The sequence below is a fragment of the Molothrus ater genome, chromosome 2 (genome assembly GCF_012460135.2).
Source record: "Molothrus ater isolate BHLD 08-10-18 breed brown headed cowbird chromosome 2, BPBGC_Mater_1.1, whole genome shotgun sequence".
In the NCBI taxonomy this organism is placed as follows: Eukaryota; Metazoa; Chordata; class Aves; order Passeriformes; family Icteridae; genus Molothrus; species Molothrus ater.
The window spans coordinates 76,918,831-76,946,204 of record NC_050479.2 but is presented as its reverse complement, the minus strand read 5'-3'; the positions used below and the strand labels follow the sequence as shown (position 1 = coordinate 76,946,204).

Genomic DNA, 27,374 nt, shown 5'->3' with positions numbered 1-27,374 from the left:
AAAAAAAATGCAAAACTTCCCATAAAAGCAACTCTTACATATCATTTCCTACTCCCATTCTTTAAATCATGTGAAACCCAAAGGAAGATGAGCTTTGCCATTTACATTTGTGGGAACCTTACACTCTGTTCACTTCCATCAACATGTTCCTTACCTCCTGTCAGTCAGAAGATTAAGAGAAGGCATTTCAGACTGCCAAATAAAGCATGCCCAAACACCATCCATAAGAAAAGATCCAGCATTTCTTATGAGTCTGACTTCCATCCATCAGCTTCTTCTAAACACTTGGCCTCAGAGAACACCTTTCTATTCACGTCAACATCCCATATGCAAACAGTGTTGAATTTCATCCTTCCAGATATAGCAACACATTCTTTATCAAAGACTTACTCTTCCTGATGCATACTTCATTGCTGAAAGAAGAAAAAATTTGACAAAATTCCTGATCTGAGTGAGCTAATACATTTTTGTTTAAACAAATGTACTAAGTGTGTTTTCAATCTAAAGCGTTACTGGTAAGTATAAACTTTGAATAGACTGCAATATTTTTACAGTTAAAATAATAATTTGAAAATATTTTTTGAAAAGTATAGTTGCTGAGAATTTTCCAATGTTAATCTTAGTCCAATTCTGAAGCCTTAGAGAGGAAAATTTACACTTTCATTCATATTTCTATGGCTTTGTAGCAGTACTCTCAAACTAGTTTAGCAGATTATGCAGTCATTAGCAAAACTGACGTTATAGAAATGCAACTAATATGTATGTCCAAATTTGCTGATGTTCTTGGCAAGCTGGGCATCCAACAGCTGCACTACTTCTGATACAATCAGAGTGGAAAATTATAATACGCAGATATATAAGACAGACTTTAAAATCACATTCAATTTCAATTTAGGTCTTTTAATTATTAATTTGATGGGGGGTTTCAGCTTCATTGGCAGTGAAGCTTGTGGCTAATTGATTTCTGTGTCTGTGCTTTAAGAACTTACATCCTCTCACAGGTCTTCTGTCATGTGTGTCAGCCCAGTGCAGGTGTCTAATGGCTATTTCTGCATGAGCAGGTAGCATGGATCAATAGGAGAAGCAAAAAGTTGATATTATCCACACTGTCCACTGTCCCAGGTTTCTCTTTGGAATAGTTCTAGCTCTATTCCACAGATGGATTCCCATTTTTATCTGAAAAGCAATTGACTCCTCAAGCATCCCTTCTAATTTGGTATCAACTGAAGTTCAGGTGCTCAGAAAGCTTCATTTCAGAAACAAGATCACAGCAAGTGGGGACAATGAGGAAATTAATTTCCATGTCTTGCAGCAGCTGGGATTTTGTCCCAGAAATTGTGCCAGATCATGAAATGTACTTATATCTGGGGAACTAAATTAAGATTTGAGGGTGAGATTCAGTTCCTCAGTTCAGGTTGAGATCCAAAGTGTGGAAATCTGCAATGTGAATTAGACATCTGCACTTTTTTACCTTTAATAGAAGTTCAACTGTCTGCTTGCAAGATCCATGAATTAACATGTAAAATAGAAACGCATCTCACGTGCAGTTTTAATTTTACAAACAGCCTCCAGAACAAAAGGTTTTCTTTCCTCCCTGGTCATCATGTTGATCTTTACAAATGTCAGCTTGATTAGAATTAATCTTTCTGAATACTGATGATCAAAATTAGCCTAATTATATTTCCTCAGCACTTCATGTATTAATACTTCCATAAAGAGATGCACATTGGTATCTGATATATTCTACGGTTGTATTTTCCTTTACTGCATGGCCTCTTAGTTCAGAGTCACAACTACTGCTTTTCTACCAACCTGGTGCTCAGTTGCTGTCTCAAAGAAACATTTATCTAATCAAATTTTTAACAGCCTTTTTGTATCTTGGTAACTTTGAAAAATAATATCATAGTATAAAAACAATTTCTCTCTCTGAAAAAAAGAAGTCTTTTCTTCAACCACTTTCTAAAAAATCCTTAATTTTTGTATTAAATGTATTTAACCAACCATGGGAATTTCAGCATGAAAATCATTCTTGAAACCTGTGGAAGATTAAATCTGCAGTTATTTTCTCTAGAAAATATTTTTTCTTATGGAATATTATAATAGTTTAATCTCTTTCAGTGTACTTAAGTTAACCCATGTTCAATCTCATCTCAAGTCCATTTGCTGTTATACCTTACTTCCACTTTCCTAGCAATTGCTGTTAAAATCTCTGTCACAGCTGATCTCAAGACAACACATTTTTTGACATGAGATGAGACATTAACTCTCATATCATTTTCTTCATGTTATTAGACAGATGAAAACTCTTTTTTACAAAGACACTGATTTTGTGCCACTTTTTTCCGGAAACCTTTTATGGACAACATCCATCTCCTTTATGTGATTAAAATAACTTTTCTTATACTTAAATACAATAATTTCCAAACTCTCACCGTGATCTCTCAACCATCTTTTTTCTATTTGTCAATCTATCATCATCTGTCCCTCAGTTTCTAGTTGGTTAATCATTTAAGGTTGCTTCTTTTCCTAAATAATCCTTAATTCTACCCCAGCCCCATTTTCCTCTCTGTACTTACCCTCTATTTATGAAGTGAAAAAAACTTTTTGCTATGCAAATTTTTGTTAAAATATGTAGACATACTACACAAGTGGTCTCCCTGTGACTGAGAGATATTGGCAGGGAAGGAGAAGTCTATGATCCTGCTGTGTGCAGCAAGTATTGTATGCATAAATAAAGCATTTCAGTTTCCATCATAACCAGGCCTCTGGCTTTTTTCTCAAACACATAGAAAAAAAAATTAATATTTTCTTTAAGTGCTAGGAACCTTAAAGAAAATATTAATTTCTGAGCCAAATAATTCACCAGCAAATGTGTTTGCAATTCCTTTGATTGAGTGATTACTCTTTCCATCATGGATAACAGGAGCTTTTAACTACAGAGTAATGTAGTTGATAATATCCATAAGACTCATTAGATAATCTTCTATATGCATTCAAATTTCTTTTCCTCCAAGGTCAGAATTTCAAAACTGTTTTATATCAGGACTTAAACAGTGTATAAGCTTCTATAATTTGCAAACATTAAAGGAATATCCTGGGTTTTTTCCTGATCCTGTCAGTACACTGATGAGAACTACCACTGTTTGCAAAAACCATTGCCATAGAAATTATGTCATCAGAGCATTGAAAACTGAGCATGTTGCTAGAAATTTTTATTTTAAATTACACCAAGAGAAAATGAAGGAACCTTGCATCCCTGTCAGTTTCTAAAGCAGAGTGTTTCTTCTGCATACTGTAACAAAGTTTCAAGACTTCTTATTTGTTAGAAAAAAATCCAAACCTTCAAAACTCTGGTACAGAATCATTTACTTAATACAATAATGTTTTCTATAAAATTACCTTTACACAAATAATGTTACTCAAATACTGGTGTATATTTTTTTAGAGCACGATGGGAGATGCATCCTCAGGTTGTATTGGGGAACCCTTGAGTTGACATGTCCTTCCTCTGCCCCATTCACTTTTGAAGCTATTTTTTTCTTCTGCTGTCTGTTGAGAGCAGTGAGTGGTTTCACATCTGAAGTGAACAGAAGCACATTTTTCACTGGAATGAAATTCTGTTTTCTCCACCGTAATGTTTATGAACCTTGGATAATAAACGACCATTTCTCACAGAGTTAGAAAACAGGGGATATTATTCTTAGGAAGGAAGGAAGGAAGGAAGGAAGGAAGGAAGGAAGGAAGGAAGGAAGGAAGGAAGGAAGGAAGGAAGGAAGGAAGGAAGGAAGGAAGGAAGGAAGGAAGGAAGGAAGGAAGGAAGGAAGGAAGGAAGGAAGGAAGGAAGGAAGGAAGGAAGGAAGGAAGGAAGGAAGGAAGGAAGGAAGGAAGGAAGGAAGGAAGGAAGGAAGGAAGGAAGGAAGGAAGGAAGGAAGGAAGGAAGGAGAATAATGCAGTCTCGTATTAATGATTTCATTTGAGCACATTATTGAATTTTACGCCAATGTAAATCACTTCTAGTATAAATCAAAGATAACAGCTGTGAAGTTTAACACATACAGTCCATAAATGTAATTCCTTTCCTCTTTTGCTGCTGAAGAGCCCAACCCAGTCCTGTCAAAAGTGCCATACTCCTGATTAAATACTTTTCAAGAGTAAAACACAACATTGTACAGTACCTTCCATGATTTCCAATAATAGACTCCACAGAGGATTCCCAGCAGGAGTGTCAGTCTATGCTGCATTTCCCAGAAAGTCCCCCTCTGGACAGGTATACCTAAAAATCCACCCATCCCTGGGAAAGAGCCACCCACCTACTTATTTAGATTCTCCAACAGGGAGGTCTTACCTTGGTTTTCAAATACAGGAGAAGGAAGCATCCCATGTCCTCCCCCATTCTATGGGGTACCTGAAAGCAGTTGCTGAGGATAATCTGCTTCCAGTGTCCATGCTCCCAGCCTACATCTCCCAAGACCTTTGAGAGAGTTGTAACCACTACTCAAAGTGGGAAAGGATCCACAACACCTGCAAGCAGGGCTTGGATTAAATATCATCTAAGAGTTGTCATATTCCTTTTAGGCTCCTAGCTCTCTGTCAGAGAAAGAGCCATGATTATTTACTGCTCTTCCAGACTGCACCTCCAAGATAGAATAAATTCAGTGGTTTTGTCATTTTAGAAGAGCAAAAAGAGTTTTATTTGCATACTGCTTCATGGATTTTATGATTAATATTGTGCAAGCAAAACCAAAATTTGAAACTCCTAAATGTGAGCAGCTAAACATTTCTCATGAATATGCTTTAGTAGGGTCACATACCAAGAGGTATAGTGGAGCTGCAATTATAGACTTAGAAAAAAAAGCCCACCTACAAAAAGCAAAGATTATTTAAGTCCCTTTGCTACACTGTGCTGTGATGCCATAAATCCTCTTTTGACCAGATACAATTATAGGGGTTTTTTTCTTGTCTTTTGAATTTTGCTTCCCATTCTTCTCAGATCTGATTTCTAAGGTAATTTTTTTCCTAGATGGAATAGCCTGTGCTTGATATTGAAATGTGATTTGACAAAAATATAGTGGTTAAACTTTGAAGACAAATTATGAAGGATTACCTTTTTTACTGTTCTACAAAAGTTTCATTACAATTCACTCTTAATAAGTGTCAAAGGATACTAATCCACTGATGCTTCCATGAAAATTTTGAATTAAAGAAGGACTAGTAAAACGGATTTATTAAAACCTTTTTGAAACAGAAGATAATTCAGTTATCATCTTCATCATCCCTTGCTACAGAGGCAGCAGTCCTTAATCCTATTTATTATCTCTGAAAGATATCATCATGGAATTTGGCTGGTAGCATGGGAGAGATATTTATATATTTATGGACTTATCCTTTCCAGGATAACTATTTTTCCACATGGGAGTCTGCGAATCCTGAATGCTTCCAAGTCTGACGAAGGGCGATATTTATGCCAAGGTGTAAATGTATTTGGATCTGCAGAAATCATTGTATCGCTATCTGTTAAAGGTATGAAAAAATGCTTTGATGGTAATGATGATTTATTTTAACAAATATTTAAATATTATCCCCAGCCAACAATAAGGCAGCATTCTCCAGGCAGAATAAAAAAGCATTGCCAACAAGCTAAGGGGACTAAATTCCATCTGGTAAAACATTGAATCAGATTGCATTCTCCAGCTGTTTTATTGTAGATGTGTCATAAGAATTAATATATATATTAAATCACTCAAACTATAAATAATTCTATAAGTAAAGGAATCAATATTGCTTTTAACATATTTTATCTTTGGGAACTCACCCCTAACTTTTTCTGCATGAGAAGAAACCTTTAAATTAAAGTAATAATTGTATGTATATAAAATCCAGAGAAAGGTAATAACTAAGAAGATTAATAATAATACTAACACTACTGAGTAGCAATCCATTTCTGAACCTTTTTTTCTTTTTCAGTTTTCAGCTGAATTAATGGATTTTCTTTGCAGGTGTTCAAGCCTTTTGACTTCATTTTTCAAGCTTCTTCCTGTATTTAGTAATCCAGGAAACATCCTGTATTATTTTATGTGACAAAACTGAAATTTTCATACAATCACAAGATTCCGGGTGCTGCAGCCTCAAAAAAAAAAAAAAAAAAAAAAAAGCTTTTCCTGAAACTTTTAAAATTAATTAAATAATTAAATAATTAATCCATCTCATATGTCCCATAGATGGCTGTTTAGGATTCTGCCTTATTGACTCCATGAAACTGTCTGTACCTTCTGATCGCCAGTGTCATACTTCAGTGTTTATTATGAATATCTTTCAGTATTTGACTGTCTGCAATTCATACTAACAAATGTAAGCTCTGGGTAGACTCAGCATCAGTCAATCCTATTATTTTGGTCTGGCACTATAGGTTAATTTCCATCTAAATGTTCCTAACACTTCTCTGTTTCCAGAACCTACGAGAATAGAGCTGACTCCCAAGAAGATTGAGCTAACGGTTGGAGAGAGCATCGTCCTCAGCTGCAAAGCCCTTCATGACAGCACCATGGATGTCACCTTCTACTGGACACTCAATGGGCAGCCAATTGACTTTGAGAAAGAAGGTGGACACTTTGAAAGCATCAAGGCAGTAAGTGACCATGCATTTGTCATCTCTTTGCTGGGATTTGATAGAAATTTGCATGCTTTTATATGTCTCCCATTTACCAAATTTTGCCCAAACTGAGAGATAAATGGTTTCAGTAACATTGGAAAGAAATGTTAGATAGAGGAAGTGCAAACTGCAGATCACTAGAACTACTCCAAGTAGTACTCTTCAAGAAGATATTAAATTTAAACTTGTATATCCTATTATTTGTGATGTATCAGATAATTATGAGGGAACAGAAAGGAGTTTTCATCAAATCCTACTTATATTCTTCTGCTGATTTTAATATAGAAAGGATGCTGCTATAAGCATTGATGTCTCTCTCACAGATAACATGGCTGTTGAAATGCCCTCACCTCCCAATGCTTTACTTGCCTAGAAAATATTTTAATATCTGAATAGCAAGGACTATATTTACTAACTTCCCTGCATGCGGTACTTCCTAACCATGTAACCACTATGTAAGTCAATAAGAATCATATGGATAAAAATATGCATACCAATATAAAATATTGCTACTTGAGTCAAAAAGAGTTTCATGTGATCAAATGGTATGATAAATAATTTCAAACCTGTCTCATAAAATGATTTGAACATTTCTTAGAGAAAGAAGTGTTTTAGTGTGAACAAGCTTGGAAATGGAATCTACAGTAATTTAACTGAATCTTGTGACTAATGAAATGGAAATCAAATGTCCATGCTATGTTAACAGAGAAAAATTAAGTTCATAAAGGTCAGGAAATTTTAAAACTTAATAAATCTCATTTGAGTACAATGTAGCAAAGTTAGCTTTGCATTAAAAACCTTGTCAGCTGCAATCAATTTATTCTTCTGCTTGCCTATATGGAAATCATACTCTATGGAAGTCATATCCTCTTGGTGGGGGGTTCATGTTTTTAAAATTTGAGTTTACTTCAATAAACCTTTTAATTGAACAACATTACCTAGGTATATTTTAGTTGGAAGGTTCTTAGCATAGTTATCTTCATCTGAGGAATATAACACTCAAAACACTATGTAAGAAAGAAAACTTTCACTCCTCTTTAACTTCAAGATCATTCTTTGATTCAAGAAAAAACCCTATTATTACAATTTAACTTCAAGTTATTCCCAAAAAATTGAAATCCAAAACATGCTACATGATTCTTTCCTTGTATTTCAGCATCTCTCTTCATGGGAAATTTTTCATCAATGGGAAAAATCCACAGGCTAGGAAATTTTCAAAATAATTTCATATCTCATGTCAAAATAAAGCTAATTTAATATAATTTAGCATATGAAGAAAGATGATTTTGTAGATCTCACTCAAGAAATCTTCATTAATTTCATTTCTACAAGAGAAAACCCTCAAACTGATAAAAATAAGGCTTACTCAAACCAATCAAAGACAACATCCTATTTTCAGACACATGTTCATGCAAATCTCACTAAAATTACTGATTGATTTAACTGTCCTGACACGATTAAAATTTGACCAAAACTTGATAGATTTAACCAACTATTTGAGTTTATGACCTTCTCCTAACTGTGCTGCTAGAGTGTTACTGCTACTTTACTAAGTGAAAATAGTACTACTCACAGAATAAGCTGGGTTGGAAGGGGCACACAAGGATCATTGAGTCCGACCCCTGGCCCGCACAGGACACTCCAAGAGTCACACCATGTGCCTGAGAGTTTTGTTCAAGAAGTGTTGCTCACTTCTTGAGCTCTGTCAGGCTCTGACACAACTTCAGGCCGTTGCCTTGGGTCTTGTCACAAATGGGAAGAGATCTGCACCTACCCCTTCTGCTTCCCCTAATAAGGAAGTAGATGGCGACTTGGTCTCACCTCAGTCTCCTCCAGGCTGGACAAGTCTCTCATAAAGTAGTGGCTAAAATATCTTGAGTTTTGCATTGTCCTGAAATGAAGCTGGATCAGTTGAGAGACACAAATCTTGAAAGTGGTAATAAAAACTGTGGTAATACAGGAATTTTTCTATGTGTTTTGACACAATTCCCATACCTACTCATTTGTGGAATGTTGTCAATTGCATCTCATTATCATTTCTGTTAATGACATGAGAATGAGAAATTAATCAAAAGGTTAAAAATGTATTTCTTTACCTCATTAAAATCTAAAGCATGACCAGGTACTGGGCACAAAGGACAAAAAACCTCTTTTTTGCTGTCATGAAATCTCCTTTAACCTCTCCAGTTTCAAAGCTGAGATACACAATGAGTTAAAGCCATAGGTTTGTGAATGGAGAAAAGAGGAACTTGAAGTCTGATAGTTCTATCTATATCCCTTATATTGCTCTTCTGAATGAAACACTTCAAAATTGCATGAGTTGGTCCTGAACAAAATGCTTTTTAATGGAGTACATTTAAGAAAAATAATATCTTTTGTGTGCATGAAGTCACAGAATTACATGTCCATTTTTTGTCCATACACTGATGCTTCATCAGATAAAAATATTTTCAGGCTTGCCTGCAGTTTGGTTATTCGTTTTAAAGCCTGACAAATTAAACAGTATTTAAATGGCTTTTTCTAATAATAAAACCCCTTTAAACTTCTCATCACTGGTTGCAGTGCTCATACTTTCAGTGTGGCAGACTCAAGCATTAAGTATGATGAGCATCTTGATGCTTAATGCAGTATTGTAAAAGCTATCACCAAAGTAACACCTATTTCTGCTGCAGATAAATTTTTACTTACTAAAATTGTGTGATCCCTAGCAATTAGAATGAAAAAGAAAATTTTCTCTTACTAATAAATATTACTATTTTTGTTTTGAAATTACATCAGTAGCTTTTGTACCAGAAAAAAAGCTGTTATAATTTTTCATATTGAGAAGTAATTTTTCATACAAACCAAAGGTATTTTTGCTGTTCTTTACTGAGCTATCAATGACTTAGTGCCCATACCAATTTAGGTGCTTCAGGGACTTTCCTGGCAAATAGATAAGTGTGATAAGGATGTCAAGTTGTGCATGAAGTGAATATTAAGGACAATGGACCAGCTGATTTCCACTGCAGATAGAAGTCTAGGGAAAGAAAACATCCCAAATAATGTGTATATGTAACTTCACAGTACATTTGGTGGAAGAACAATAATGCCAAGGGTTATATCAAAGTACAATCCTCCAGCATTGGTGAAGTCTTATTTCGTCTAGCAAAATATTTGATAACATTTTAAGCTCTATGAGGGATAATCTGTGTAATAAAAAAAAAATTGCATAGAAGTCTGAATTTCCAAAATTTTCTTGTAGCAACACAGTATGTAATGAACTCATAAAGTATAGACTTGCTTGTTTTTATTAGGATAACTTTGATTTTCTATCCCTTGTGCCAAATGTAGAAGTCCTAGTCAAAGCTCTATTCAAAATGTTTTCTCCTAAAATCTCTACTGACCATAATTTTCTCTTAGACATATCCCTTTGTCATCTAAAAATATCTGATTTTTTCTGTAGATTTTCATCCAACTGTCATAATTCCAACTCTCTGCTTGAAGGCTGATATTGTTTTTATAGCAGCCAAACAAAATGATTTACTGTAGTTATCCACAGACTGGTAAGCCAACAGCATTGCTCTTAATGTCCCTCACCTTGACTTTTCAGACTCAGTAAAGTGATTTGGTCTGAATATGTTCTTGGTCTTTGATCTTAGCTAAAACTGCCACCAGGGGAAGCAAGAAGTACAACTTCTCATGTTATATTTTACAATGGTTATTTGTTCACATGGAAGTGAATGGAAATCTACTGTTTTACTTCAAAAAGGACAGCAGATACAGATTGGACAATGCATTTTATTCCTGCCTATTACTGGAGACTCCAATTAGATAACCTAGAATTTTGGACAATGCATAAATTTACATCTTTCCTTGTATTTTCAAGTCACTCCCTAATTTCTTCTAGTACTTTTATCATATTCAAGAAATTAGCATTAAAATTTCCTAAGTATTTCTAAATAGGAAGAGGGAAGTTCTACGCTACATGAAATAAATTAAAACAGCAGGCTGTTAATAATAATGTCTTTCCTCTTTATTGGATGTAAACACAAACAAGGTTAATTAAACAGGGATTTTACAGAACACCCTGACTGCCCCCCCCACATGAGGAAAACAGCAATAGTTGTCAGAAGCCTTGCAGAAGACAGCAAGCTCTTTGCATAGTGAATTTCTGTTCAGGGTAAAGCTGCCATATCAGCGTCATTGCTACCAATTTGTTTCACTGTCTGTTGCAATCCTTTCCTGCTGATGGAAGAGGCTGAACACAGCCATTAGTGTCCACTCTAATCTCTAGATTTTTCAGCCCTGTGCTCATTACCAGGTTATGCCCACTTGTCATGCTACAGCAGTTACCTATTTGAGCAATCAGGAGCAGTTTAAACAAAATAAATATTAAATCTTGTTTCTTGGTAATAAATAGCTATTGTAAATTAGGTAGTGTACTAAATAAAATGAGAATTTCTAGACTTTGAGTTCTATGACTGGTAACTACGAACCAAAATCCAAGCACAAAGACCGCAGTGTAATACTGCATTTTACCATGTGTTCCTTCCAGGATATAAACATTTCTAGTGAACAGATTGAATTTATTTGATGCTGTGCTAGAAAGAGACACTCCAAACTTTTCCTAGAATCAAAAAAGTGTGTAAATTGCTGCATGCAAGTGCTTGTGGCTTTGGCTGTTAATAGAGAGTAAGGGACAGAGATGATAAGCAACATCGAATCTCATTTAGCCTGGAGAAAAGGAAGCTGAGGAGAATCTTACTGCCCTCTTCAGCTACTTCAAAGGAGGATCTAGTGAGGTGGGGATCAGGTCTCCTGTCTCAGGAAACAAGTGACAGAGTGAGAGGATGTGACCAGGTTGCATCAGAGGAGATTTAGGTTAGAGGTTAGAAAATATTTCTTGACTGCAATTGGTCAGGCATTGAAACAGGCTCCCAAAGGAAGTGGTGATATCACTAATCCGGGAAATGTTCAAAAGGAGTGTGGATGTGGCATTTGGGAATATGGTTTGAGGGTGAGCACATCAGTGCTGAGTTAACGGTGGGACTTGATGATTTTAGCGGTCTTTTCCAATCTTAACAATTCTCTGAACTCTTCTATTTAATTTTATTTTAGACAGGAGAGATAACCAATAATTTTGGAAAATGTGAGCCTCTTAACATTCCTGACCAATTTCTATTAAAAATGATTGTAATAAGTAAGGAAATACATTCAGATAATTTTTACTGATTTGTTCCATTGTGGTATTTTGTACCATTCCTTGTTTACAATAAGCATTCTAAAGCAAACAACCTTGGGATAAATAAAAGACACTTCATGACAGTCCATTCCTCCCTCTGTTTACTTGGAGCTGATGCATCATTTAACTGCTTGGCACAGTGTTAATCTGGGCTATAACAGCAGAGTCGATTGTTTGAACAACTGATCAATATCAGCTCCTAAAGAAGCCTCCATTTAAAGCTCTGCTGGCTATTTTACACTTGCAGCTCTGCAGCCTTTCTCCCCAGCTGCTGTGGTAGTGCTTCCAAAGCCTTCCTGGCAGTACTTCTCTATTTCAGTTCCTACACTCCCAATGTTTTGGTTTTATTCTAGAGACCTTACACCTGCAAACCTCAATTGTGTTGTTACAGAAAAGTCTCATGGGAAGAAGCTTTCACCGTCCTGAAGCTCTCCTCAACTTCCTGCCCCCTTTCTTTTTCTCTTGTTTGGTAAACCAAGACACAGCATCCAGTACGGTAGATAATGTTCACATAAATACTTTATAAATATTATCCAACAATATGCATACTAAGAATCTTAACAATCAATCATTGTCTAACAACTGCTCTTAATAAACATATTCCAATGAATACTTACAAATAGGAAGTGTAAGTAGGTTCCAAAGAAAATGATTAACTAGGGGGAAAGAAAAAAAACAGCAAAACATAATCATCATTTTCATTGTCACCTATTGCGCCGGAGGGAGCCTCTAGAGGTCTTTTCTTCATTTTTTTCTTGTGGTAATAAAATTGCAAATACAGAACATGAATTTAGCATCAGAAGTGTAGTGGGCATCTCTGTCCTGAAGCTTGCCATATCATATCCCATCTCTTTTCTCATTCCTTCCCATTCTCACTGCTTTTTCCATGGTTTTGTTAATCCCTTGATTTCACAAAACTACCCCAGTACATGACAGACCACCTGACAGCTGATATTCTTTTATCTTCATCTCTTTTTCTACCTTTATTCAATAAAATTAATCGAACTCATTTGCAGCAATTCATGATGCACTTGAAATGCATTTGAAGCATTTCAGGTTTATTCAAGTTCTCCCTCTCCATTCTCAGCACTCCATCACTCTCTGGCATCCACTCAAAGCCACCAGTACTCACCAATACAACTCTTTTCATAATTCTTGCCATGTCTATGCAAACTGTTCATAAATACTGCCACTCAAAGAATCTACGCTCCCCTCACATTATTCTTAAGGATTCACAAACCTAAAGACATCCTTTTAACTTCCTATAGACAGGGGAAATGCAAGTTATGTTTTATCAGGTATGCCTGAGTCAATCTGCATCAGCCTGGATACTGATATATTACCATTATTTTCCTGCCTCGTACCACTGATCACAACAAAACTGATAACAATGATTTCATCTTCTTCGTTCCAAATGTGCCTATATGATTAAAAAGCAGAGCTCAGAATATAATTTTCCATTACCAATACATCAACTAAGAAATCTGCTGCTTCTCAGATTAAATATTTGCAATTTTTAATCATCACAAGTAGCAGACAGATGTAGTTGATATGTTCAAACCTGAGAATTTGCATGAAATGATACTTAAATTTTCCTAAACAGAATATGGGCATAATTTGGCTTGAAGACAACAATTCGTCCTAATGTACATTTGGACTGTCATCATTATTTAAAAGAACTTTATTGTATTGCTGGTCCTCACCCATTGATAGTACAAAGATAACACTGCCATAACGTTATTCTGTAAAATCATTTGTTTGCTTCAGATAAAGTCACCAAAAAAACCTCTATTGCCATTCAAATATAGCAAAAATAAACTGTGAAATAATTTTTCAATTAAATCTAACTTAATTTCATTACTAAAGGCTATTTTTATAAATGAAGTAATATATGAGTCAGGAATTCACCTAATGTGTATGTTATATGTAAAAGCACCCATATATTTTAAATGATCATTTACATTGAAAAAGCTATCATTAACAACCCAGGTCATTCTTGTTTAGGATCAAATCTCAGTCCTTTTTACTCGACACAGCATTGTTTTATTGCTCTCAATTTAAAGAGAAGAGAATCTTTTTAGGCTTTTAGTACCTCACAAGCACTCTCTTCTGTATAAAAACCTCTTGTAGGAAAGCATCCTCACCTCTCACTGTCAAGAGATCTAGATGACAGGTAGCAAACCTTGATAAACCCCTGTAGTCATAGTAAAAAAGTGGCCCAAGCACCACTTTGGCTTTCATCATAAATGTTTTCCTGCAATGGCAGTCAGTGTTTGCCCATTCTTTTCTTCCCTTTGATTTAAGCTTTTGTTGAATCATGGTCATTTGTAATATTCTCATTACCCATTTTAGACACATTCTTCCCAGGCAAAGAGACAGTTTCACCACATGTTGTCCAGGCTGAGTTCACAGCCTGAATCCTCTGCACAGTACTAAGCAGTCCTCAAGCCCTTGCAGAGCAGAAGTTGAGAGCTGTGGGTCAACACATCATCTCTACCGACTACCCAGTCCTATGAACTTCTTTGGCTTTTTGTCCCTCTTTCCAAGATAAATCAGAGCTACATTCAAAGAACTGCAGTTGGAGTGCAGACGGGAAGCATGACAATGAATGTGGAAAATGAGCAGCATTAGAAGCAGATTAAATGAAAGCTGGGTTTGATACAATGACAAAATAATGATATTTCATATAGAATTTCCACATATGATTCTGTATTTTAGGCATATGTTATAAATGATGTAATAATCAACCCAGGTGTAATTCTTTCATGGAAGAGATAGGGAGAAGGGAACAAAAGACTTACTAGATGTTAAGAAAGTGCTCTAGAGTGTAACTGTGAGCTCCATTTCAAATGCAGACAGATTAGAAATTGTGCAAAGTCTTCAGAAATTCATTAGAAATTAGAATTTGCAAAGTCTTCAGAAGAAAAGGTCGGATACACTGAATGGACCACCTTGGTTTAGAGATAAAAACTCAGCAAATGAATGGACAGATTAACAGAGAGGTTTCCTAGCAACTGGCTCAGGACAATGAACTCACTCTCACAGGAAGAATAAGTTTAATTCTCTTCATTTGAGGGAAGAAACATATGTAAAAGTTGTTTATTGCAAAGCAACTCACAACTGTTAATATCTGGTTATTAAAATGAGAGAGATGTCTTGGCCCAAATTAAGGTGCAAACGAGACCATATGTCAAAGTCATTAGTATCAATTTTTATTTAACAGTAAATGTGAGGGAGAAAGGGGGAGAGAAAGAAAGAAATAGGAAAAGAGAGTGGGAGCAGGGAAAGAAAGAGAATGACAGAGAGACATGGAATATGTCATCACTGCATGGATTCTGCTGGTTCTCTTCTTCTGGTCTTCTCAGTGGTGAGCATCCCCGTCTAGTCAAAGTGATTGTCACTGTCTTGGGCCATGAGGGGTGGGAGAAACTCAAAATCCACTGGGTTTATATTTACTCAGGTTTGGGTGGGCATGCCCAAGTACCTCCCCTGGGGCAGGGAATTTTACACTGGATGATGTAATACTTTGAATCGTGGGACACTTCATCAGTCTGATGGTTTATGACACATTCTAAGAATAAGACATCACAGCTGCCTCTTATATCAGTAAAACTGAGCCAATTATGGCCCACCAGAAGGGGTGAATTCCTTCAGGCTGTGTGTGAATGTCGTGCCACTTCTCTGGAAGGGAATTTCCGCAGCTAGCCAATGCTGTAAGGACTTTGGTATGATGTAAAGTAGGACCCCAACTTACAGGATCTGCCTCTTGTCAGCCTCTTTCCTTATCTTATCCAACATGCAGTTGTAGCCTCTGGTGATGGTGTGCACACCTTCTCCACCTGGGCAGTTAAGTGATTGATTGGGTAGTTAACTAGTATCAGTCCAGGCTCCCACAACTACCTCTTAAGATTCATGAGGTGGAAAGAGAAAAAAAATCCACACACAAGTTCCTCTCTGTGGGTATTTGAGATGGCTGAAGAAGTATTAATTCCCCAACAGAAAATTCTCTGAAAATTGTCTTTTTTTCTGTTTGCTTGTTTGGGTTTTTTTTTGTTTCTGCAAACCCCACAAATATTAGGACAATGAGTACAAAAGACAAATGCAATGATGTTATTACTATTGAGCAAAGAATGCATGCTGTATGTTCTTGGAGCCTTTTTTAATTTGGGCAAGTTTCCACATCTGAAGCAAATGCAATTGCATCGATGGCACCAATTTTTGAAAAAAAAGTAGCTTCAAGCAATATGTACAACTAATGTACAGCTAATTAGATACATTGCAGACATTACTATGACCTCAGACAACATACCACGCCGAAGCAGACAGAGCCATAGCTTGACATATCATTCAGCATTGGAGCTGCCCAGATATAAATGAATGGGATGGTTGGGAGCATAAAATGAATGTTACAATAAATTGTAGTCCTGGAGAGAAACATTAGTCATGACAGATAGGATTCTGAGCTCTATTATTATTTATTTGCTGCTTAATGAAGATCAGCAGTGTACAGCAGGTCTGTAGCTGATGCTGACCTTGAAGGTTACTCTTAGCTTTCCTGAAAATCAGTAAAAGTTGGTTGTTGAACCTATCAGTTTTGGTTTGTTTTCTTTTAAGTTTTAGCTTCAGTAAAATATGAGCTACATTTCACACAGTAGAAGTTTATACTGAGATTGAGGTACTGATACTTGGTTAAGTGGATAATACATGATGCAACACCAAGGAATATGGATTTTTCTAATAAAATGCTACTTTGAAATAACCCACTTCTTGCAAAATATTCCTTGTCAAGAAAGAGTAAAATAAAAGTAAAATAAAAGTAAAATGAAAGGCATCTTTTAAAAACATATACTTGATAGAATCAAAATTTAGACCTAGACAAAGAAATTTAAATATTTAAATGCCACTATCTTTGACTTTAAATAAAATTGAGACCACAAAGTTGCTGATACACCAGGCTGCCCTAAATCATGTTATACCAGGTGAGAGAGACCTTCCTACATTGTTGGCATTTATATCACCCAGTTTTTGTCTTCCCCCAAGGGGAAGTGAATGTCTCTGCTTTGCTGAAGCATGACGTCTTTTTCCACTGACAGAAGTCTAAAAGCACAAGAAAGTTTCTGACTTTAGATACTTTTCTAAATGGAGTCTCTGCTGCATTCCCACTTAGTAGGTGTTTTTTTTTAAAACTGGATTGTAATTGTTCAAGTTTAAGTAGCAACTACAGTGACAAGGTGCAGAATTTTTCTTGAGACATAGAAAGTCAGCACATAAGTTTAACCTCCCCCAGACCTTTTTGTGGCCGAGAGCCTCTCATTACAGGATAAACTAATCAACAAACAATTTGTCTTCCAAGACTTGGGAGAGTCTGTAAAATTTTTGACGTCCATTTATGCATGCCACAGAATAGCACTAATGCAGTATAATTTTAGAGTCCCTCGTCAAACATATCTCCTACTTATCTAAATGGAAGCGAAAAAGTATCATTATTTTCTTGATTATGATCAAGAATCCAGTGTCTGAGCATATACCTATCTGTATTAAACACAGTCAGTGTTTAATCCACTCACACATCCTCAGGAATGCTGGCTGTGCATCCTGTTATGTTGTAATAAAGCATTTCATAGAGATCTATTGCACTGCACTGCTCTCCATTTACAGCAATGATTCTTTCAATTGATGCTTGTCTGCCCAGTTCACAGGTGTGCAGATGAAATACGTATATTTTTCCTGATAAAAATATTAGGTTTTACACATTCATGAGCCCTCTGGAAGTTAGAGTGACAGTCAAGGTTTTTAACAGCTCCTGAACAATGTAACCAGACAGTTGCTATCCATTATGCTCTTTCTCACACTTAACACTAAAATACACATTAGATGTGTGTCCTCAATGATGTTTGTCCTCAAGAGAGGACAAATGTGGACTGATTCTGGTCTTTTCCTTCATGTAACCAAAGCTTTGTACCAAAATCACAAGTGATCTTGAGAAACCCATTTCAATAGCTAGAAAATACTATGTTATGCAACTTAAAAAAAATATATCCTGAATTTGACTCCTGATAGGAGTGTGTGCTCTTCTTTTGCATTTTGAGCTGTAGACTACTGGGATATCCATTTCCCCTGCTGTGATTTCTCATATGCCAGAGCAAGAATATAAGAATTGCATTATGGCCTGACTGGTCTATCTTCCCTTCAGCAACATCATTACCTAGGCCACTTCAGAAGGCAAAACACTCCCGTGGTAATCATGGTCTTAGATCTACAGGGTTATTAAGCTATAGATCATGCCCACATTCACTTTGGCCCCAGAGGCAGCCTTAATGTCTCCACCTTCCTTTTCCTTCTTTGCATTTGAATATCCTTTGGTAAAGATTTTGCCTTGATGCTACATGGGATATTACAACTAGTTCAAAAAATGCAAATGAAGAGAAGATTGACTGAAGAAGTGTGCCAAGATGTGCTGCAAAGGAACTCTTCTGCCTAAAAAGAAAAAACTACATTATAGAAGATTGGATCTTGAAATGAATCCTATTTCATCTTGTCATTAATGACCTTGGCATAAAAGAAAGAAGTATGCAAATGACGATTGTATGGTACAAATTGGACATCTTACCAATGCAGCAGATAATGAAAATAACAGATGGGAACAGACAAGAAATTCAATCCCATGAAGAACAAGGTCATGCACATATGAATGACTGGTTATAAAGAGGGAGCTCATAACTTGCTAATGAATAAGGATAAAGAGCTGTGTGTCTACATGAGCACAGAATAAGTATAAGCCAAGAAACAAGCAAATATGAATCTAGGTGAATTCAGTGACAGATTTCCAACACAGCTAGAGAAGTATCGATACTTACACCCCTAGTAAGATTTTATTTTGAATGCAGGGTACAATTCTATTCACTCATGATCAAAATGACTCAAATTAGAACCACTGAATGGCATAGAAACATATAGTTCAAGGAAAGACTCTCTGTGTTTGCTTGGTTAGCAAAGTAGGCCAAATCTGAGAAAGGAAATGCCTATACTCAATTAATGTTTCTTAAAGTGAACCTTGGGGAATTGTAATGACTGTTGGCTAAAATTCTAAAAAACAGAAATTTGAACTGGTTCTCTCTTTATATTGTCTATATATTTTTTGCACTTTTCAGCATTAAATACATACATATTTCATCAGGAAGGATGAGAATCATATAATATGTTCTCATTCACATTTAGCATTAACTTCCTCTCTATTAATAAAAAAAATCAATCAATATTGTCTTTCAAGTAATCTTAATTTTAGCACAGTAGTAAGACATATTCCAAATGTCACTGCATTACAGTAAAGAGGGAGAGGAAGAAAGTTCTTAATTTTTAAGAGGACTTTTTTTAATACCACGGATAGCATCCAAAATATTTCTGTTCATCTCCTTAATGAATTTCTTTGTGCTAGTTGGAATAATTCGCTTTGAACATGCAAATATACGCAATGTGCTTTAAGCAAAGTCAAAGTTATTAAAAACCTGAAATGCTCTTCTTTAATCCCTACTAATAATTGTATAAATGCACTGTTCTGATAATCCTCACAAGAGGGTATTAGGACACATACGTTTTGTAAGATGAAAGCTGCATTCAAGAGTTGACTGTACAAAAAACACCCTTGTGAACTACCTTGAACACAGATTTACTGAGTTTTAAACTGGCTCTTCATCCCTGTTTCAGCAAGCATCCTCTGCAGATTTAATGATCAGGAACATCCTCCTGATGCACGCTGGCAGATATGGTTGCAGGGTCCAGACCGCAGCGGACACCGTGTCGGATGAGACAGAGCTGCTTGTTAGGGGTGAGTATGCTTGTGGTTCTCCCCTGAAAACACAATCACCACACACAGCTCTACCAGGGACTTTTAAATAAGTGAGCTTCAGGGACATCTCTGCCATGCAGTAGTCCTCAGATTTTATGTAATTGAAGCCATTTGTGATTAACCTGCTGTCTTTGAAAGGAGTTTCAACATAGGCTGACCTGCAGACACTGCAGAGAGAAACAAAAGACAGTGGGTTAATAGACAGTTTTAAGAGAGGTAACAGCACAAAAGGTATACCAGATTAGCTAAAATGCAGACAATTAGCCTTCACAGACCTGTGTAAGGTAGGTATAATGAGTTTTTGCTATTCTATTTGGTGCTTTGCATTTCATCTTATGGTCAAGCCATTCTTTCAGCTTTAGCAGTTTAGGAACATTCATTCATTTCCTAAGAGGGGTGATGCAGCCTTTTGTAAAATTATAGATATGAACTATGATACAGAAGACCCATAATACGACAAGAATTTGAGTTTTTTCACATGGAATTGTTAGTTATGCACAGGAACTCAGAGTCCTTTTCCTGAAGGATCCCAGATCATACTGAGGATGCCAACTCCATTGAGCAGAGTGTTTCTGCATTCTGCAGTAGTGGTGTGCTGAGGAGATCTGAGGATCTGAAGTTCACTTACTGGCATAACAACTGGTGGGTCCTGCAATCCCAAGAGAGATGGATCTCTGCTAGGTAGCACAGCTGGGTAGTCTTACTGTGGATGATACATTGTTAAAATAATAAATCAAGGCAGATATTTTATTAACATTTTAAAAACTCCAGATTAAAAAAAAAATCAAAATTATTTGGGTATTACAATTCAAAAATACTTATTTTACTACATTCCACAATATCTTTAAATTTGATGTGTTCCTATCCACCATTTTTAGGGTAAATATATGTTTTAAATGATAAAAAATATTTCTGGCTGACTATAGGGCTCTTCATTTTTTCATGAAAGTAATAGTTAAATATTTCCATAAAGACACTTTGAGGACCATCAGATTTCCATGAGTTATGGCACTTTTGGGATGGTTGTATTCAGCTGACTCGCCGTGTAATACCATTTTAGCTGCCTTATGAAATCTGATTCATCCTTCTGGGTTATGCAAGGCCTTTTGTGCCCCCTTTGTCTCAAACAGGAGCAGGAGGCTCTATGGATAGACAAGGCAATCTCAAGTTTAAATTGAACTTTTGTGACAAAAAAGGCTTAGTTATTATCTAGGATAGACTGATTACAAAATTATTTTTTAAGAATCCTGGTTATATAAATTAGTTTATTGAATTTCCTGTAGAAATTAAATTCTTCTCTGAGGAAGAGGTCTGAGATTAAATTTTAAGAAAGGCATTGTAAGAAGTATCAGGATTCATTTACATGAGTCTCATCACCATGTCACTTTGCTGTTGAAGTAAAAGCTATAACTGCTTTGTAGTGGAATTTGAATTCAAATACACTTTGCTTACAATTTTCTCCTTTTCTTGTTTCTAAAATTGGATCATTTTAAGATAGAGCAAGAAATTTTGTTTTGTATTGCAGAAAATGTTTAAAGCATCTTCAGCGTAGAATTGTGAATGACTAGTCCTTACAGACATGAACAGTGCAAAAATGAAAAATATTTATAAGAATCTAATCTATCTCTCCTTATGCTTTTACAGGAACTTCATTTTCATTTCAGTATCTCTAATTTTTTTTTCTCCCCTATCTCAGCCTGTAGAGTGCACTTAATGGTGTGCAATTTGACTGCGATGATCCCAAATTGTAGCACCTTTCAAACTTCTTTATGTTTAGCTTCTGGTGATACTGGACATTGTTTAGGAGAAGATACCAGCAGAAACAGATGTATCAGTAAATATTTCAGTTAACCCTGGAGAATTCCACTTGACAAAGGAAGTCATCCTCTAGGAAGAAAACTCATGCAGTAAAGTCTGCTATCCAAAGCCATACTATTCTTTATTTCCAGAACAGTTTATAGTCAAAATAATTTCATTTTATGCATATTACAAAACGTTCTTTTCTTTTAAATGTTACAGCTCAAAGCCAAACTGAGATAGCAGAAGCTTTGTTAGGAACTCTTATATGTATTGGTATAAGCAAACCTACAGCACACCCTTGCTCTGACTTTCTTTCTCTCCTTTTGTCTCTGTAGAAAATACCAGTGATAATACTGATAATATCATACCAGCATATAACTCCATTTCAATCATTACTTTTATTGTAGGGTTCATATGGTATTTTAATAAATCATTGTAAGTTTTTCTTGAAAAATCGTCCTTCTTACAATGTTTCTACATGAAATAAATTGGACATAGAGAATAAATTAAGTTAAAATAATCTCATTCCCCCTCCTTTAGATATTCATGAATATCAGAATCACTGCCACTAGCAAATTGATTAAATTTAAACTGAAGTATGCATTCAACTGGTTCTCTATTTTTAAGTCAAAGGACTTTTTGTCAGCACTTAATTACAAGTGACTTGCAACAGTATTGTACCTCACTGCAGCCTCCTCAGATGGAGGAAGCAGAAACAAAGTTTGCAGACTTCTGTTGCTCAAAATTAACATCCTGATCTTTAACAGACAGACATTCACCGCTGTATTTTCAAGTGCAATGTCTCAGTATCATTTATAGTGTGGAAAACATAGAGTATCCTTAAATAATATTTATCTATTTCAAAACCATTTTTACTACTTGCTCTACTAGAAGTTCCCTTGATTATATTCCAGGGAATGTCACTATTTTTGCCCTTGCTCTTCTTTGCTCTGCATTATACAGTGAAAGCTATATTTCGAAAATATCACCAATGAAAGACAACACAAAGAACAGAGAATGTACAGTACCAAGTAAATCTCAATTTCTTTGAGTGTAATTACTCATAAGAAGGCAATTAATGGTGCAAGAAGATTCCTGAATTTACTGCATATATACCTGTGTGTGTACGAGTCTGTGTGTGTGTGTGCGTGTGTGTGTGTGTCTGAAAAACAAAGGAAATAAAGACAGCAGCAAGTTTCTATTCTGCAACTTTCTATAATGTGTTATACATTTTTTAAATTCAAAATTTAAATTTTTAAATTCACTACCTCACAAGTCTTGAATTTAGGTAATTTACAGTGAAAAACATATCTAATATTTTTCAATAATGATTGTGACCTAGTGAATCTCTTTCACGAACATTTCAAAAGTATATATAAAAAGATATTCTATGTCATGTTTGAACAAAATCAAGATTCAAGTCCTATCAGCACTAAATACTCAAAAAAAACCCTCCAAATACATCTCTAAGTTCTCTAAAATGTGATTAAACTATGTACATTATAGTAAGAAAAACTTTTTAGTGATCCCTAACATTTTTTTGTAATGCTGCCAGTAATGTGGATTTCATTAGGAAGAGATGCTCTGCCAGTGACTGGAGTATTTCCTCTCCAGAATACAGCTCTACAAAATTTTTTGCAATTCATCATCACAGGGTTTTTTATTGTTATTATGTTCCTAAAAAAACCCCTCATGATCTTTCATTCATCTGAGATCCACCATCCCCTCTAGATACATACATGGATTCTGTAGAGGTCCCCAGAGAGTCCTTTACTCTCTGAATACGGGGAGGATGAGAGAAGATTCAGATCAAAGGCCAGAACTGATTTAAGGCACAAGAAGCAATATCAATCACTTTTAACTTAACTCAGCTACTGCAGTGCTCATCTATGAAGTAGGATAACTCTTTTTATCTGTCTCAGACCACGACTCAAAATCACACTTTCTCCATAAAAGCATGCTATACCTACAGATGGCTTTTAGGTGGGATCAAGATATGTTCAAGCCTCTTTCTAATGCAGAGGAGCCAAGAGCACAGAAATCAGGTGACAAACAAATGAGCACCTGGATGTGTAAGACACAATTTAGGGCACTTCCAGTAACCAAAATATTTTCTTCTTTCATTGAATTGACTCCTTCTGTAGAAATGAACAGAGGTTCCCTCAGTCATTAATGGCTTAAGCCAATACACTGAACTGTTTATTGGAAAGGGAAAAGCTAAATAGCTTTATAAAAGCTAATTAACAGGCATTCCACCCTCTGAACCAGATTGCCCTCCATTGGGGCAAAGATGGAGATAGTGGTAAATTTTCTGCAATATTTTCTGCAAGAGAGTCATCAGAGCCCATAACAGCAGAAGACATATATGCTGATGCATCTCAAGGACATCTAGAAGAGAAAACAGCTTTTCACAGAAGCTGGTAACTTTTCTAGCACCAAGCCTGCAGAAATGTGGTACCTCATGTGCAATCCCATGACAGAAATTATGTATGTCTGATGATCAAAGAAACAGTTTTAGTGGAGTGAAAGACTACAACAAAAATCACCTTTAAGGACACCCAAGTCATTACCTGATTTAATTTCATTTATGTCTTCTGTTGTTTGCTCACCCGAGGAAATGCAGAGTACCTGTTTGCCATGCAAACAAGAATGTTTACAGGAGAATACAGACACTCACTGCACAGTCAACAAATGTTTTCCTCTGCACATGAAGACAAGAGTCATTTAAGAAGTGATTTATGATTTTTGTGAATGCCAATCCTGTCCTTCACATCAGTCCAAGAATACTTGTCCCATGTCATGTGCATTTTCTGGCTACCAGCCTTTACTTATCCACCCAGTTCTTCAACTTGCAGTGAATATTAAGTAGCAGAGGAGCAGAATTGCAGAATGCTACAGCCTGGCTGATTTTCCACCGAACATTGGCATACCACTAGTTGAGTTGTCTCTGTACTAATTTTTCACAAAGAAGTGGTTATCTAAGCAGAAGGCTCTAATACAGGATAAATATGCATGTCATGTTCTGACACTAATGATATCATCACAAACATGGGTGCCAAACACCCAAGTACAAGCCAAGAGACCTGCCTCTCACAGATGTCTCAGGTGATCTTGTAGCCAGCAATGTGTCAGCTTTTCTTGAGACAATGCCTGTTTGGTGAATTAATTTTTTGTTTTAAAGCACAACTTCCAAAAAGGGCTTATTACATTCCTATTTTCCATTATGTTCTTGAAATCTGAAGCTATCTGTGTTTCCATGTTTTCACTTCAGAGGATATCTAAATGATCCCATTCAACTATGTTTTGCTGTGAAGATGTTTAGAACAAGAAATACTTTTATCATAAAGAGGTTGACACCATGAAAGGGCTGACCCTTACTACTGTACATTGGTTCAATTAGCTACAGTATTTTGTTTACAGTTTGTGTTTATTTAACCCATTAGTACAAAATATATTATACAGTGACTGGGAGGTTTTGAAGAAGACCAGCAGAAGTCAGAGATAAGAGCAAAAGGATACTTCTTACATTTACTTTACCAAAAAGTATCTCTTTTCTCTTAAAACACACAATTTCTAATGAATTCATTTGAAGCACTGCTTTGCCATAGGCAGCAAGAAAGAAAAGCTTGAGTAGAAAAATGTCCTTCCAAAGCTGTTTACTGTATATTTCTTTCTCTTTCTCCTGCAAGTTTGAAGGGCTGGCTGGAGAAAAAACATCTGTAGTTCAGCAAAGAAAAATAGTGGAAGTTGGGAACACCATGCAAGAGTCTAACTTGCTTTCACAGAAGTCATCATGAGGCTTCCTGTAGTCAATTACAGGTACACTTTTGCATACACTGAGATGTGCAGTAGTCCTGGTTCAGCAGCAGTTTCCAAGAATAAGAGTCTCTTGCAGACTAGAGGATCAGTGCAAAACCTGCTGTAATACTTATCTCATATGGATGGAGACAGTGCTTCAAACAGTTAGAACAGAGTGAGTGATTTTTGCTATCTAAACCTCCATATTGGTAGAGATTATAGTGACGCCACAGACACCAGAATAGTTATTTTTCACAGTTATCCATTTCATACATGACATTTAGAAGTATCATGACTGAATTAGAAATACAAAGTTGTGAATCAAAAAGATTGATTTGCATCTGTGAAAGCTTCAGTGCCAAATCAATGCTACCAAGTTTCCAGGATGCTAATGCTTATTTAATAAATAAAAGCTTTTTATCATAACAAATTACTGGTTTCAGTAACATTAAATTTTCAAATTAATTCCATCAACGCTTACTCGCAAATTTGTCTTGCAAAGCTGCTTTACAGTTAATTATAACCAAAAGAGTAAGTTTGTATAGGTTTCAAACTACTCAGACAGATGCTGGATGCTGCATTATGCACTGCCAGTCTATGAAGCAGCGAGGTCATCTCCAAACTTTCTTTCCTTAAAATTTCTCCGCCTACTCACAAAGGAGCAAAGACTAACGGTCCCAAAATTACTTACTCAGTGTTTGAATTTCTGCAGTGAACAGTGTAAACAAAGGTAGTGAGTGTTGACAGTACAAGGTAACTAAGTCAGGGAGAGTGTAGCTAAGATGACCATGAGGTGTCTGCCAGGAAAGTACAGCAATACAGCAGCCAGGCAAGTTTGCTAAAGTTTTGAGTTTGAGGTGCTAACTAACGACATGTGCCATTTTCTAAAGAGAAAATATTTCAAATAAATGAAATGCATAGAAATTATTTGTTCATGTTTCCTTTTATTTATCAATGATCATATGAAAGATCATTTCAGCACATTTAGTGCCCTTAATAATTTATATATTTTTAGATAGATAGATAGATAGATAGATAGATAGATACATACATACATACATACATACATACATATCACTCTCTACAACTACATGAAGCAGGCTGTAGGGAGGCAGGGGTCAGTCCCTTCTCTCATCTAACAAGCATCAGGATAAGAGAAAATGGACTCAAGTTGCACCTGGAGAGCTTTAGATTGGATATTAGGAAAAAATTTCTTCCCTGAAAGGATAGTATTGGAATATGCTGCCCAGGGAATTGATAGAATCACCAATTGTGAAAGTCTTCAAAGGATGCATGGTTGAGGAATTGGTGATGGGCACAATGGGGCCAACTTAATGATTGGACTTGATAATCTTAGACGTCTTTTCCAACCTTAATGTCTCTATGATTTCATAATTTAATAAAAGTACTTTATAAAATATTTTTATATTACATATTTACTATCAAATATACTTTAGGAGAAATAATGTATTGGTGTCAGTTACACTACAAACAGACCTGTGTTCTCTAAGCATAGTTTAATTTGTTCACAGTACTATCTCATTCATCTACACTTAAGGATTTTAGTTGATTTAGATGCCAGTTATTTTCTGGGTATCTTAGTAATTGTTTACTCACTGTGCTTGCTTTTATTATCCTTTTCACTCCTACTGCTCAAATTGTGTTTTTAATTGTTATGGATATCAACAGGCACTGTGATTTTTTAAGAGTAAAAAAAATAAGGCCCAGTCCTCTTAATTCTCTGCATAAATGCTGTATATCCTTGGAAAATTATGAGCATATACAGAGCTAATTAAAATCCTTTGACCAGTGCAAATATTAGTTAAAAAACAAGAAAAAAAGCAAAACAAAACAAAACAAAACAAAAAATCGAAGGAAGCTTCTTTAAAATTGGGATGAAAATCATCTTCCTCCTACAACATAACACATGTCTTTTAAGACTATGCCCTGAGAGCTAACCAAATGCACTGTGCGTGCCTACTGTAAGTTATGTGAGCACTGAGATCAAACAATCAAACATCTACCTGCAAGCTGTAAGATGTTAAAATGAAGCAGAGCAC

The 27,374-nt window shown here is 35.8% G+C and overlaps 1 protein-coding gene across 3 annotated transcripts in view; it reads left to right on the top strand.

Moving 5' to 3' along the window:
• Positions 1–27,374, top strand: part of CNTN5 (contactin 5) — a 606,644-nt gene that overhangs the window by 537,287 nt on the left and 41,983 nt on the right. For all 3 annotated transcript variants that reach the window (XM_036405727.2, XM_036405801.2, XM_036405641.2), the window contains 3 exons: positions 5,393–5,520; positions 6,450–6,625; positions 19,575–19,695. In XM_036405727.2, coding sequence (XP_036261620.1) covers positions 5,393–5,520; positions 6,450–6,625; positions 19,575–19,695 — 425 coding nt within the window. The remainder of the gene's footprint in view (positions 1–5,392; positions 5,521–6,449; positions 6,626–19,574; positions 19,696–27,374) is intronic.